The sequence below is a fragment of the Columba livia genome, chromosome 2 (genome assembly GCF_036013475.1).
Source record: "Columba livia isolate bColLiv1 breed racing homer chromosome 2, bColLiv1.pat.W.v2, whole genome shotgun sequence".
Taxonomy (NCBI): Eukaryota; Metazoa; Chordata; class Aves; order Columbiformes; family Columbidae; genus Columba; species Columba livia.
In genome coordinates this window covers 75,725,552-75,741,482 of record NC_088603.1, presented here as the reverse complement: position 1 = coordinate 75,741,482, position 15,931 = coordinate 75,725,552, and the positions used below count along the sequence as shown (strand labels likewise).

The 15,931-nt window shown below is 45.7% G+C and overlaps 2 protein-coding genes across 3 annotated transcripts in view; one reads left to right on the top strand and one right to left on the bottom strand.

Annotated features, from left to right (window-relative positions):
- Nucleotides 1-8,963, top strand: part of TNFRSF11A (TNF receptor superfamily member 11a) — a 28,751-nt gene extending 19,788 nt beyond the window's left edge. For both annotated transcript variants that reach the window (XM_021297558.2, XM_065052576.1), the window contains exons 9-10: nt 1,646-2,507; nt 5,792-8,963. In XM_021297558.2, coding sequence (XP_021153233.2) covers nt 1,646-2,507; nt 5,792-6,171 — 1,242 coding nt within the window. In that variant the 3' untranslated portion in view covers nt 6,172-8,963. The remainder of the gene's footprint in view (nt 1-1,645; nt 2,508-5,791) is intronic.
- The window catches only part of PIGN (phosphatidylinositol glycan anchor biosynthesis class N), a 287,637-nt gene that overhangs the window by 215,905 nt on the left and 55,801 nt on the right, over nt 1-15,931 (bottom strand). The window lies entirely within an intron of this gene.

Sequence of the window (15,931 nt, the reverse complement as noted above, 5' to 3'; positions counted from 1 at the left end):
CCTCACCACCCCATCTAGGAACACTGTCTAGCTTAGCTGTTGAAAGACTCAAATTCCATTGCTACAAAGAAACCACACCAAACAAACCCACCGTTTTGAGTAGGCAGTTCTTCTTTAGTCTCTGAAGTGTTCATGCAAGCTCCTGAGTTGGCAGCTGCTCACATCCTCTGGGACAGAGGAGTAAATCAACAGCAATTAGTGGCTGGCAGCATTTACACTCTGTCCTTTACCCTGGAAGACCTGAACAGATGCTAGAAATGGACGTTCCCAAATACCTGAAGGGAAACTTTGAAGTATTTCCCAAACTGTGGGTTTTTTTGAAGCTGCAACTAAAAATATAGCTTTACTTTGGCAGGTACTGACAGCAGGACATCATAGGCCTTTGCATTTGTCATCTGAACGTTTTCCAGGTTAAAGCAACCTTGCCCGTGTGACTTCTTTTTTGCTTGGGCCCTCTGAATCAACCCAGTTTCTCTCTTCAGTCATTACACAGAATCACAGAATGTTAGGGATTGGAAGGGACCTCGAAAGATCATCTAGTCCAATCCCCCTGCCGGAGCAGGAACACCCAGATGAGGTTACACAGGAATGTGTCCAGGCGGGTTTTGAATGTCTCCAGAGTAGGAGACTCCACAGTGCCTCTGGGCAGCCTGTTCCAGTGTTCTGTCACCCTCACTGTGAAGAAGTTTTTTCTCAAATTTAAGTGGAACCACTTGTGTTCCAGTTTGAACCCATTACCCCTTGTCCTACTGTTGGTTGTCACCAAGAAGAGCCTGGCTCCATCCTCATGATACTCACCCTTTATATATTTGTGAACATTAGTAAGGTCACCCTTCAGTCTCCTCTTCTCCAAGCTGAGGAGCCCCAGCTCCCTCAGCCTTTCCTCATAAGGGAGATGCTCCACTCCATTAGTCATCTTTGTTGCCCTACGCTGGACTCTCTCCAGCAGTTCCCTGTCCTTCTGGAACTGAGGGGCCCAGAACTGGACACAATATTCTGAATGTGGTCTCACCAGGGCAGAGTAGAGGGGAAGGAGGACCTCTCTTGACCTACTAACCACCCCCCTTCTAATACACCCCAGGATGCCATTGGCCTTCCTGGCCACAAGGGCACAGTGCTGGCTCATGGTCATCCTGCTGTGCACCAGGACCCCCAGGTCCCTTTCCTCTATGCTGCTCTCTAATAGGTCAGCATTACTGATAATAACGATTTTGCTCCTGGTAAGGTCTTCACAAATCAACAGCCCTTCAGACATATAGATGATTCAGGGGGTTCCCAAACCTTGTAAGCAGTTAGGAAGGTCTTACTGATGGTCCATAAGAAACAGGAGAATGTAGTGACTCTTCTAGATTTATTAATTCTTCAGTGTCTTCTTAAGAACTAGGAAAAGTCATCTCTCAAAATTAAATGTTATTGCCCCCCAGGCCACCAGATTTTTTCTGAACACTGGCTGAGCCCGGCATCACTGGTCACAGTTTTACAGCAGAACAGAATTACACTTCAAGACTCAAATGTAGTGGTGCTGCTCAACCTCAGCAGCTCCACACTGAGGAAGAACTGAGATCTGCCTATTCCTTCTTCATCTAGAAAATAACCTCCTGCTGACCTATTCATAACACTTGTTTTTATTTTGAATTTCTGTCAGGAGCCCTCCAGAGATGTTACCGTGAACATCACAAATGCTGCTGATCCCCAGACCTCTGAAGACAGGTGTCTCCTGGGCCCCACGGGCCCTCCTGCCCCTGGAATCTCATGCTGCACCGGTGGTCACGCTCCTTGCAGGAACGGGAGCCCCAGCACGGCGCCGTGTGAGGCGGGAGGGAACCTCCCAGAGCTTTCTGTGGTAACCAAGACTGATGATGACGACCATTTCCCACCAGTTCCCACAGAAGATGAATACATGGATAAGGATCTCAACACCACTGATTATTTATCTTTACTGAGTCGGACTGCCAGTAAAACCATATCATCATTTTCAGAACCGATGGAGGCAGGGGAGAACGACAGCTTAAATCAGTACTTTTCTGGGATTGGGAGCACAGAGGACGTATCAGTTCCTCAAGGCTTTCACCCTTCCTCTGACACAGGTGGGGCACACACTGCCACGGACAAACTTCTTCAGAAATCTTGCCAACAGGGCCACAGTTGCCTGAAGGAAACAGGCAACAAAGACACAGATCGTTTTGCAACGAACTATGACTCAGAGAAGATCTGTGTGAGGTGTGGCATTTCATACAGGGAATATCCCAAAAAGTGGAGCAAACCCTGTTGTGCTGCAGCTGATGGTGCCTCCACCTCCCCAGGAACTGGATCCAATGCACAGTGCACTTGTGGCTTGAATTTTCTCTCTGCTGGTCAGAGCAATCTAGCAAGTGATCACAGTGTGGAAGATGCATCTTCAGACAGTACAAACATGAAGTATCAGAACACAAACAGAAGCACGTCAGGGACAAACAGAAGCACTTCAGGGACAAACAGCAGCACTTCAGACCTCCCTCCAGCATCTGGTAAGCCCATTAGGCTTGAGCCATACATGGTCGTATAGGATTATTCTCTGCGCTGGCACAGTTTTATTCAGTCTGATTTAGGAGAAGGGGAGAAGAATGAAATGATGCCTTTTCACTTAACTGCCCTGAAGCTAATCTGATAAACAAAGCTGAAATACTAAGGCCATTTGGTTTGTAGTCATTTCTGCAAATAGTATGAGGACTGTGAGGGACCACTGTTCTGCCCTGATCTAACCAGCAACGCAGAACAAGTCTTCTGTCTGTCACAACAAAGGCCAGGCAATTCTGTTACTGAAGTATTTTGGTGATAGCAGGTGTGTGTATTGGAGAAAACTTAGAAGGAGGAGAGTATATGGACCTGGAGGCTGAGTCAAGAAAGGATGCATGATGCTCAGCCAGACAGTTTTCCATTCAACAGTCTCCACACACATTTTTCCCATTAGGTTTAACTCCAGTTATATTTTATGTGGCAGTCAGTGAGCCGGAGCGCTAACCTGGTAGCCATGACTCATTGAAGAGATTATGTTAAATTTTCTGCTTTTAGTTCTCTTTAATTTGCTAGAATACAAGCATTCACCTAAAATAATTTCATACAGACACCATTTCTCCATTGACAAATTCTCTGTCCCCTAAACAACTCTGAAACACTGTCACCAATTTACTAATTGAGTAAATATATCGAAATTGTCAAATGAAAGCAAGGCAAAAAATCACTGAAGCAAAACTAACAGAAGGGAAGTTATGAACCTTTTCTGGATGAAACCTTCCTCCCTTAGACTTTTTTTTTTTTTCATAAAAGTCTGCAATCTGCCTGTCATGTGTTAATTAGTCATTTTAGATTATAATCTCTTAAAGTCAGATTCTCTATTTTTATTCATGTGGATGCACTGCCAAGCGTAATGAGACCTTAGTTTTGACTGGGACATCTAAGTATTACTGTAATACACACAGCAGTCGTAAGCAGTTGCCCTTCTTTAAAACCATGTAATGCCTTGAAGTTTCTTACGGACACATTCTTGTTAGTCTGCCAAAGCCCAAAAGCAACCCTTCTGAAGGCCTTCCCCTCTCAATGTGCATGCCATGTGGGAATCTGAAAGCATGTAGTGTTCATCTTTCTAAGAGCAGATACTCTTTCTGCTGCTTCAGTTTCCCGAAATCCTGACACAGTTTCACTGCCTGGTCTGTACAAAATTCAGCAGTAGTGAAGAGGACGCAGCTTATCTTTTTGTTGTTGCTGGAAGGTGACTCTGACATAAAACTGGAAGTCAAGTCATATTGGGCACTGCAGAAGTACTGCTTTTCTTTCTAAATCTGACACAAAGAGGAAAAGAAAACATTAAGGAACAACATGGCAAACGGGAGAGCTCAGATTTATGTGACGTGCTAGAAAGTGCCATCTTAGATCTGCAGCAAAATTCTTTGTATGAGATTTTAATTGCATCTGTGCCTTTGGGTATGAACATGCTCTAGTGCCATCTGGTGAAACCTGACCACAGATACAGCATTCCCAATTTGCCATTTTTTAAGGCAGGACTGCCCGCAGGTACTGACTGAGCTCTGCGCAGCATGAGAGTGTGGGTTAGTGAACCTCAAAATGACAACATGAATTACAAACTCTGTCCCTTCTGTAAAACAGTCTTAGAGGACCAAAGTAAACCTCTGGACAGGTGGCATTCACAGGGGTCACCACCAGAGATGGAGGTAAGCCTTTGAGCACTCCTCCAAACCCCCAAACCTGGAGGCAGTCAGGACATGAAGCATCTGTCCACGACCACCTTTGTCTTGATGGCAAACAGCCGGACCAAATCGAACACCAGGGAAGCAACCAGCAGGGAAAAAAACTCCCACAGAGAAAACTCGTATCGACACCTCATGTTAATCAACAACACTTGGAAAGCAAGCAATGGGCTAGCAACGCAGTGGTTTAGCTAAAATAAATAGAATTGTTTGAGGGGAGCTATTGCAGAGATGCTAGAGTGCTGCCCCGATTGGGTTGTGAGCAGGCACAGGTGCTAACTCAGCACTGCTGGAGCCCACTGTCCATTGCTGATGTGCAAACCTCCTAAACCTCCTGCGGCTGCCAGAAAAGTGATGTTTCTCTGTGCTGGGCCATGCTTAGCTGCAATGGAAATGGGAACATCTCAAGTGTTGAGCAACGTAATGAGGAAAGGCACAAAATGTCTAAAAGGTGTCAGATCAATCTGCAAGTAATGATTTAGTGAAGAACAGCAGGAAACACATTTCTTAGGAAGAACATTCATAGGCTAGGAAGATTTTTTTTTTACTTGGTTGCTTCGATTGATTTAATTTTCAAACTTTAACAAGTTTGCTGTAGTGCTGTTGAAAGTATGTTTTCGGTTATTTTCTTTCTGCTCTGAGGGAAATTTATTAATTCCCAGAGCCTGTTCCTGCTGTCACTTGAGTCAGTGACCCACTCCTTGAATAGCAGAAAGATTGAATTTATGCTGAAAAATCTCTAACCGCAGGCAGGCTGACTGAAACCGTAACTCCATTAGGTTGCTATAATATAGACTCTGTCTTTTCAATCGAGTCAGTGTATATCCAAGTAAATTCATGAGGGCACTAGGTGAGTACCGGAGTGTACCAATGTGGAGGATCAGGACAATATAAGATAATTGTATAAGCTCTGTGTCATTTGGACACTGTGTGACTGTATGGTCTGATGTTAAGTCTTTCAGTATTTATTCGCTAAGCCTGCTACCTAGACCACACAGTAGGAAACAAACAAAACAAAACAAAACAAAAACACACACACACAAAAATCAAACAAAAACCAAACAAACAAAAAACGCCAAACAAACAAAAAGGAAAACAAAATAAAACCAAACCAAACAAACAAGAAATAAAACACACCACCAAAACAATGTGGTGCCTGGGACTCTCTCAAAAAAAAATCCTCATAATTAGGAATGATGACCATTTCTCCACAAACTGCAGACAGAGGCAGCTCATGCACCAAGTGGCATGGGGAGTATGAGGTTGTCATGTTCTCTCTTGCTTCCCGGAGCACAATCAAGAGAGAAAATATTTCCAAGCCTTCCAGACAGGCTCCCATGGATGACAGGCTTCATCCTGAGGAGGCAGAGGTGGAAATAATGAAAAGGTCCAGTGGAAGGCATTGATTATAAGAGCATTCCCGTGTCACGGGGAAAAAGTAATGGAACAAGAGTAAAGCCACCACTAAGTTCACTGTGCTAAGCGTCCATCTCGTGAGGAGAAAATATTAATCACACGTGTCTTCTTTTCTCCCCCTCCTTCCCCAGGAAATGTGACTGGAAACAGTAACTCCACCTTTATCTCAAGTGGACAAGTAATGAATTTCAAGGGCGACATCATTGTTGTCTACCTTAGCCAGAACTCCCAGGAGGGGACAGCGGCCTCGGGCCCAAGTGAGGAGAACGTGGGCAGCCCCGTGCAGGAGGAAAACCTCAGCCGCTGCGAGACTTTTGCGGGCAACACCCAGCACTACAAGGAGAAGTGTGCCGAGCTGCAGGGCAGCTGTCCACTGGTGGGGAGCGGGGGGCCCCGGTGGCCCCCGGGAACTCTGCCCCAGGAGCGGGGACTGTCCCACCACAGCCAGGCATCACAGCCCGTGCAGGAGGAGGGGAAGCTGGGACACTTCTCAGAGAAGGTGTTGAACTGAGGCGAGACGGTGTCCTTGCTATGGGCCTCAGCGCCAACAGGCAGCTCACGAGGGGGTGTGGGGCTGCCGTGGGGCTGCCGATATCCCGGGTGTCGTGACAGATTCAGAGACTGTTGCTGCCTCTGGGTGTCTCCCGGGAAATTTTACAGCTGGAAAGGACCCTTGTGGTGCACATGCTGGTGGTGGTGCCCTCACTGAGCTGGTTACGGGTGATGATGCCCTCACTGAGGAGGTTACCAGCAGGGACAGTCACACGTTGGAAGCCGGGCATGCTGCCTCCCTTGCAGAAGCAGTGGCAGGGCTCCCTTGCCTCCCTCACAAGGCGATGGGCTCCCCCTTACCCCCTAATCCCTTGCACCTCTCCCGGCAAACGACAAAGGAGAGTTGAGGAGATCCTTTGGGACAGGGACTCTGTGGAGAGCAGTGTTGTGGGGTGCTCCCAGAGGGTGACATGATGGAGGTCGGCACTGAAAGGCACCCCTGAGCTCTACCTTGGGGTTTTCTTTTTGCCACTAAGTTGCACCTATTTTGCTGAGTCTTGGGCCTTCTTGATGCCTCTGTGGTGGTGGAGGGAAGGGGTGGCTACGTCTGCCGCTAAGCATAGTGCTGCTGCCAACATCTGCCTCCCTGTTGGGACCGGATGGGTGGCATCAGCCCTTTCCGTCTTTCCCCAAGGAAGCAGACACTCCAGTCTCAAACCAGTGCCAGAGCCAAGATCCTGGCGTGCCCCTTATTATTTTGCAGATATGGATATGTGTAGTGCTGCCCCAAGCGAGCATTAACTGGCAAAATAGAGCTGGCATGCCTTAGAAGCCTATCAGAGTAACCCAGAGGAAAGAGCATTTAGTTTTGGACTCTTGATTCATCTCTGACTTATTACACCTCACCTGAGGAAGTCATAGCCCTGAAGGTGAGAGTGATGTGTGCCTGGCACACTGCTCCATGAATAACCACACTGAAGTTTGACACACAGAACTGCTAGCAGGTAAAGGAAGGATCTATGGTAACCAGCTGTGGACATTTTCTGAGTGATAGGAGAGGGAAGGATTACCCAAAACCAGAGATTTTAGTCAGGGTCAAAGACATGTTCCTTCATCTGCCTGAACAATTTTGCCATTCCCTCTGATATTTTCGTTGATAAGCAGAGTTCAACTTCGGTAGAATGAAGCTATTTCCAGAGCTCAGCCTGTCTGAGTTGAAATCAGAACGTAGCCACTATTACACTGAGAACTGATGAGCAGCAGCACCAAAGGGTTGGATTTAAATAATAACAGCACTTGTAGTTAGAAGAGAGTCTCAACTTCTCAGTTGGCTTTGGTTCAGGTCCTGTATCCTGCAGCCTCCTCCACCAGCCACTGTGGAGAGAGGTGAAGAGAACAGAGACTCAAGAAACTCCCAAGAGAAAAAGATAACATTTATAATGATTTCCTGACAAGGGGTAATTTTCTGACATTCTCCTGCACACGTGAGTGCTGCTGGAGGCTATCTTCAGTCTGAGCCTTCAGAAGGGTCAGTGCTGTGTTTCCTGCCGGACAGCAAAGAGATCTCTTATCTAGTGTGATCTCATCTACCCTGATGAAAGAGATCTTTGGTAAGAAGGGCTCCTCTCTGGGAAGGTTTTTAATGCTGAGGAGTTCACTGCATAGCTGCTCTGTTTGCAGTAGTACTGCTCTGGGGGTGAAGAACATCTACAAAGCTGACAAAGTGACCACTGTGTCATGATGAGCTTCTCATCCATAAAACAAAAGGATGGGCTTAGCCACCTTCGCCTCTCAGGAGAACAATTCTGCATTATTTGTATTTCTGGCATATAAAGTTCATCACAGACATGCAAACCTCTGTCTTAAGTGGCTGGCAAATATGATGCATGAACAACCCATCTTCCTTTCACCTCGGCATGGCCTTCAGAAAACTAGACCATCCTAGCCTAGACTCAGCCAGGCAGGTGGGTTGTCCCATTCAGTGATGGCCCAAGCTACCTCTGCTCTTTTGGAGGTGTGTAACTGAGGCTCACCCTTATCTGTGATATTCTTTTGTCTTTCCTGCTGGATCCTTTACAACCTCTTTCTAGCCACTTCTGGCCTTATTCTCTATCCCCTAGCCATTGGTGCAGTAGGGACAAGGAAGCAGAGCCACCATCACCTCCATGCAAGGTGGTGCAGATATTTTCCCACTTCATCTTCATTTTTTCAGTCTTGTTATTCTGGAAAGCACTCATCCCGGACATCAGCCTCACCGGAAGGCATTCAACCAGCCCCACATACAGGGCAGGAGGGACCGGATTTTTGTGCTCAGCTCTGGGTAAACTACCTGTCTGCAGGTCTGTCTCCTCCTCCTTCTCCCTCTGCAGCTTCTTTCTTCCCTTAGTTTGTATCCATCACCAGAGAGCAGGCTCAAAATCCTGATTTCAGAGAAGACAATTAGAAGTTTCCTAAGTGTCCTCAGTGACCGAGCAAAGATTGAAGCTCGAATCATCAGCAAGCATGGCTGCTCCCTTACGGCAAACATGATGGGCCAACAGATTCGATTCTTTTTTTGCCTCCAGAGTCTACCCAAAGGTGAAGAAACCATATCACACCCATCAGCATGCTGCGTGATCCCTGGGTCTTTGCCTGAATGTTTAGACATGGACCCCAAATCCTCATGATTTCTTTTGTTGTCAGTTTGGAGCTAGGGCTGTTTTTTAACATCTGTTTGTACAACAGGGCCCTATGCATTAGGCACTAATGTGAAGGCTTCTGGCTGCTATTGTAATACACACAATTAATTATAATAAAAATCTTAAAGATCTACTTGAGAAAAAGTGAAGATTTTATTCAAATTAGTGGAGAAAATAAAATACATTACTATATGCCTATGCTTATTTTGCCAAAAAAAAAAAAAAAAAAAGAAATGTGACTGTAAAACCACTCCTGGTTAGGCTTTTGAAATATTTTTTGTATGTGTGTTTTAACAAAAAGTGCTTCCCTTCCCCAGTATGTGCCACAATGATGCACATTCATGCACACATGTGGAACTGAACAGGAACTCTCATAGATCTGATGTGAAATGCCTTATTGCTGAGGAGTGGGCGGTGATTCCAACTAATGCCCGAAGTCTCCTCCTGCACAGCATGCATTTTCACAATTCTCTCAGTCTGAGGAGTCACAACATGCATTATCCTTGACAAATATACTGCATGCTCTTGAAACTCAGCCACTTCAGGCCTGAAGGGCAGCAGTAATTCTGCATGTAACCATGGGAAAACGAGGAGCAATCTTTTGCTTAGGGACACTGGAGCAGCCCTTCTTATCCCCATGAAAAACAACATGGCACTAAAGATCAGTATAGACAGTAACTGCTGTTAATCTGTGTCCTTTGCTACATGTTCATGTAGAGATTGGGAACTGCTCTGCAAGGCTTACAGCATATGTGGGAGTAGCATCACTAAAATGTTGTAATTTCTACTTGCCCGTTTCAGGTTCCCCTCCTTTTATCATATTGATATCTGAGCAACTACTCTGCCATGTCTACTACAAAACAGATCCCTGGTGAAGGGTGGTTTTGTGCTAATCAAGTATTTAATAAAGCTATAGTTTTAATAGATACCTCCATTCAAATGGGGCAGTAATGCCTCCTCACCACCACCCTTAAAAGACATCTATAATGACTGGAGAATCCACTTGTGCCTGCACATCATATTGGATATGGTAAAAAGGCTGCAAATGCTTCATGTGGAAAAGTTATTTCTGGAGTATGTAATATATATTACTAATAGACACTTAATAATAGTCACTGGAAAATCAAAGTCTATTTGACCAGGCTGTCAGGGGTTTCTTGCAAGGAATGCTGAACCACTCCAAACCTTATCAGCTAGTTCTTCTTCAAACCTCCTTCCAAATGGCTGTTGCTCTTTTCAGTCTGTCAGGGATACTTGTGACCCGAAAGGCACGTGCTCGGGCAACCTCACTTGGGCATGTGGGCACCATGGAGCTCTGCCCAGCAGCATCTGCCCTATGAGGATTCCCAACCCCTGCCCAACCCCCATGACGCTAAAAGCAAACGATTCGCATTCACCTTGGCTGAGTTGAAATGTTACCTCTGGAAAAATCGAACTGGGAATCTTGTGGCAGTCACTGCTGAAGCAACAGGAATACAATCCCAGGTGCTGATAGGAACAAGTCCCATTTCAGACAGAAAGATTTCCATGAATGTGTTTCTTCTCCCTTCCTCTTGCATGGTGCCGTCTTAATTTCCAGAATGAAGAGTGAACTTTTGCTATACAACAAATGATTTCTCCAGAGCCCTGCCAGTTTGGTCTGCTTTTGTGCTGTGGTGTCAGTCACCTCATTGAGTGGGAAGGTTGAAGCAGAAAACAAAATACATAAGAACAGCTTCTTTACATGCCAGTTTATTTAACCTGATTGCAAAGTGAAAGGTACTACTTCACATAAAATCACTGAGTCCACATTAGCAAAATGTTGTAAGGGGCGAATCAAAAAGCAGCATTCCTCCCTGCAAATCCAGAGGAGGAACTGCTGCTGTTTAAGTAGTGCTGCTAATCATGCACGTTGTCCTTACCAGAGGAGATGGTGCAGGAGAAAATCCTTTTTCTTCCTTTTTTCCTGTTCTTTTAGGGTTTTTCATACTTTATTATTTCCTTCCCACTTTCGCTGTATATGGGATGGTTTATTTGAGCTGAATATTTGTTATTTTCAGTCTTTGTTGTGCCTTCAAACCCATTCTGCCCAGCACTGGAGGCTGCACTTTTCTATGGGCAATGTGTAATTTTTGCAAGTACACTCAGTGGCCTCTGCTGTCATCCAGTATTTGTACCCTACAGGCTTCTCAGGAAGATCACATAACATTAAGGAACCATGTTGCGGTATATGAACATGTCAGAGTGTCTGATCGGGTGTGTTTTAACTCTGCCTTTTTACTTCTTTTGGCTAGCTGGCTTATGGTTTCTTTGTTTTGGCTGAGGATTACCACAGCACTTCTGGCTCATTCCTTAGCCTGCCTGACCACTTGATCGATCCTTGGGCATTGCGCTGTCTTTAACTCGCATCAAAGCTGACGGGTCTGTCACATCATGTTTCTATTGGCAGTCTCAGATTTCCATGCATTATACGCAGATCATTATATACAAAATCACTCCTGATTTCAACTTCAACTGTTAAAAAGGTTCCACAGGAGGGCAAAGGAGCTCAGGAGTGTTGGGGACCACTTGTACAAGCTGGACACGTACAAGCCAATGGGACTTGGCAGAGTGTATCTGAGGCTGCCGAGAGGGTTGGCCAACATCACTGTAAAGCCACGCTTCAACATCTTTGACAGGTCATGGAGTTCAGGGGAAGTCCCAGCTGACTGGAAAAGGGCAAATATTACACCCATCCACAGAAAGGGCAAAAAAGAGGATTTGGGGAATTACAGATGAGTCAGCCCCACTTGAGACCCTTGAAAAATTATGGAACGGGTCCTCATGGAAGCTATTTCCAGGCATGAAGGAGAAGACAACTGGGAGAAGTCAACCCCCACCTCAGCTAACTCAACCCTCTCCCAGTGTCAGCAGTTCATGGTTTGCTTCATCATTGTTTCCATAGAGGTTTGGGAGGCTGACCTTATTTGTGAAGATCAAGGCAAAGAAGGCATGAAGGAAAATCTTCACATTTCTCTCTGTTATTTGTAACTAACTTGCCACCCTCACTCAGCAGTGGACCTACCTTTTCCTGGCCCTTCTGTTTGCCAACATACATACAATATGTTAGTACTTTCTTGCTTTTCTTAAAATCTCATGCCAGTTTGGGCTCTAGTTGTGCTTTAGCCTTCCTCTCTGCATCTAGAGGTGTTTCTATATTCTGCTTTGGAAGCCTGTTTCCCTTTTCCATCTCTCTCATGTTCCTTTTTTTGCATCTCAGTTCTCTCTGTAGCTCACTGCTTAACCAGGCTGGTTTCTTGCTGTGCCAGCTCCTTTTCCTGCTTAGGTGGATGGACTGCTCCTGTGCTTGGAGAAGGCTGTCTCTGAAAGTCTCCCAATACTCCTTAATGCCTTTGGCTTCCAAGGCAGACTCCTCTGGGATACCTCCTAACAGCTCCCTGAGCAAGATAAAATTTGCTTTTATGAAGTTCTGGGGCCTTATTTAGCTACTTACCTTCTTCACACTCCTTAGGATATTAAACTCTACAAAATTACCACTGCAGCCAAGGCTGCCATTGGCAGTCTTCAAGTGATCTGAAGATTCCACCTGTTTCTCTTTCCCTATAAGGCTGTCTGTAGCAGACACCCATCACGAGCACTCCCTTGGTGGTGACGCCTGATTGTGACCCAAAGGCACTCAGCTGATCTGTCCTCTTGCCCATGTCACACAAAATCACAGAATCACAGAATGTTAGGGATTGGAAGGGACCTTGAAAGATCATCTAGTCCAATCCCCCTGCTGGAGCAGGAACGCCTAGGTGAGGTCGCACAGGAACATGTCCAGGCAGGTTTTGAATGTCTCCAGAGAAGGAGACTCCACAACCATCCTGGGCAGCCTGTTCAGTGCTCTGTCACCCTCACTGTGAAGAAGTTTCTTCTCAAATTTAAGTGGAACTTCTTGTGTTCCAGTTTGAACCCATTACCCCTTGTCCTACAGTTGGTTGTCACCGAGAAGAGCCTGGCTCCATCCTCATGATACTTACCCTTTATATATTTATAAACATTAATAAGGTCACCCCTCAGTTTCCTCTTCTCCAGGCTAAAGAGACCCAGCTCCCTCAACCTTTCCTCATAATGGAGATGCTCCACTCCATTGATCATCTTTGTTGCCCTGTGCTGGACCCTCTCCAGCAGTTCCCTGTCCTTGAACTGAGGGGCCCAGAACTGGACCCAATATTCCAGATGTGGTCTCACCAGGGCAGAGTAGAGGGGAAGGAGGACCTCTCTTGACCTACTAACCACCCCCCTTCTAATACACCCCAGGTACCACTGGCCTTCCTGGCCACAAGGGCACAGTGCTGGCTCATGGTCATCCTGCTGTCCACCAGGACCCCCAGGTCCCTTTCCCCTACACTGCTCACTAATAGGTCATTCCCCAACTTATACTGGAACCTGGGGTTGTTCCTGCCCAGATGCAAGACTCTACATTTTCCTTTGTTATATTTCATTAAATTTTTCCCCACCCAACTCTCCAGCCTGTCCAGGTCTCACTGGATGGCAGCACAGCCTTCTGGCGTGTCAGCCACTCCTCCCAGCTTGGTGTCATCAGCAAACTTGCTGACAGTGCACTCTCTTCCCTCGTCCAAATCATTGATGAATATATTGAATAGTACTGGCCCCAGTACTGACCCTTGAGGCACTCCACTAGATACTGGCCTCCAACTGGACTCTGCCCCATTGACCACAACTCTCTGGCTTCTTTCCTTCAGCCAGTTCCCTGTCCACCTCACTACCCGATCATCCAGACCGCACTCCCTCAGTTTAGCTGTGAGGATGCTGTGGGAGACTGTGTCAAATGCTTTACTGAAGTCAAGGTAGACCACATCTACCGCTCTGCCATCATCTATCCACCTGGTTATATCCTCAGATTGCTGTTTTACATATAGGGCATAACCTCTCATCTTCTTCCACCTTTGATGTCTTTCCTCAAAAGCTCAGAAACTGTCACTTTTGTTCTAATAGAGCTAATTCCTCAGCCAGTTTCTAAAACAACAGAACAAAAACCATTTCAGTGAGTTTCCCACTGTTGTGCCTTTGGTTATAGGTCTGAAAGCTTTCTCTTGTGCCTGGGGATGGGCTTTCAAATTCCCACTCGTAGGAAGGTGAGAGGCAAGGGCTGGAGCTGGTACAAAGAAGAGAGGCTGAAAGCGCTGTGCTCCATGCTTCCTCTTCTCGCTGCCCCGTGAGGATGGGGGGAGAAGATGGCAACTTGCTGCTGCTGGGGACAAGCCCTGTCCCTCCAGCAGAGACAAGCCAGGCAGCAGCATCCTGGAGGCTCTGCTGTCCCAGGTGCTCAGCACCAAGTGTTACCCGGTGACACCTGGATCCCCTCGATGCCACCGAGGAAGAAGTGGTGCAGGGTTTCCACCAGAGAGAATCAGGCCTATGTGTGTCACTCTCAAAAAAAGCAGTGTACACAAAATGAAGCGAAATTGGCCATAGGCAGCACATGTGGAACAAGCGTTTCAAACACAGAAACCACTTGCCTAATAGGCTGTTCCTATTGATCTTGACTGGATTTTAATGGCAGGCTATTTAAATGAAGACCTGATTATTTGAAGCACCTTAAATGAGGATTTACAAGTTTTTTTTCAGCTTGCAGGCCTGCCATTACAGATCTCAATTACGTAGCCTTTACGAAGCTGCTTTCTTTCTTTGTTCTCTTTGGTTTTGATCAGTTCTAACATTTATTTCTCTCTCTTCTAAAGCACAGAAGTTCTTTCTCCCTCTGGGAAATACAAAACACTCTTTCCCCAAGGACATTTGCTTTTTGCATCGTTTCAGTTCCTCATCGTGTTTTTTTGCAGGCTTAGCTGGTGATAAATGAGCTAGACAACAGATGGTAGATCTCATGCTGTAACACAGAAGATTTTTCTTTAATAGGGGTGTCCACTTAAAAATGCAGCTGTCTGCTGATGCACAGCCAAATTTCCTTCTGAGCACGCCCTTTGAGTGTGTTGGGACGGGTGCAAGTGGCTCTAATGATCATCTCAGCAGGCTGCTCGTAAATGTTTCCTGCAACCCTTGTTCTTTTCATCCTCAGCCCATGGATCCAGCCTGTCTGCTGGGTGCGCAACACTTTGTAGATCAGTTTGATGCTTGTCCATCTTCATTTACTCAAATAATCATTGCAAGGGTTTTGTCCCCTTTGTCTGAAAGGATACTCCAAGTACGCTAGAAAGAGGTAAATAAAAATAAATCCACTTCAATGCTTAGGTTATTTTCAGTGAGGCCAGCCTGCTATATTTAAATGTTGATGCACGTTAAGTCTGTTCCCTTCATAGTCATGTTCTTTGTGAGGTCCCATTTGGGTCTACCACGCTATGTACTCTGCTCTGTAGGAAATTTTGCAGCTGGTGCTTTGTTGATGAAAAATACTAAAAACTGGTTAAGTATTTTGGTTCTTCTTTAGGAAGAGACTAAACATGAGGAAAATCAGACTCAAGAATTCTGTCCTTTTAACCATTTTTAAAAGTCTTGAGGACTTGTTTGCTTTTGGATCTCCGTGTTTTGCTGAGCAGTTACTTTGAGATCAAGCATTCTTCCGTGCCACTATTTTGTTCCCTCACAGCACATTTTTTTTCCTGAAGATGGATGGAGGGCGGGATTGCCCTAAAGTAAAGATGGAGTCTATTTCTGAATAAAACCCTTAAGAAGTTCCTTTACCGGATGGATGGACACAAAAAGCTTTGTCCTGCTTTTATTGTGAGCAGAATATGCCTGCTGCAGGGACTGCAGTGTCACTGACATGAGTCCCTTGGAGTTCACGCAGATACACTAAACAAACCCAATCACAGCAACAACTTCTTTAGCTCGCATCTGAATAACAGTGGCTGACCATGTTTCAAATAGCAAAGACATGCTTGGGTTTGGGTTCTTTTTGTGTTTTTTTTTTTTCCCTCTTTAGTTTTCTTTCCCTCTCCTAAGCTTATCATTCCTTTTTTTGGTGTAAATGCAAAGGTCATGGTTTTCAGTATGGTAGGTGACTCATTCTCATGTTTGAGCAATGTGATCAAAATGGAAACTCAGAGGTCCCAGTGTGGTGTGTATTCATCCCCTGCAGCCAGCAGGCACGAAAGGTGC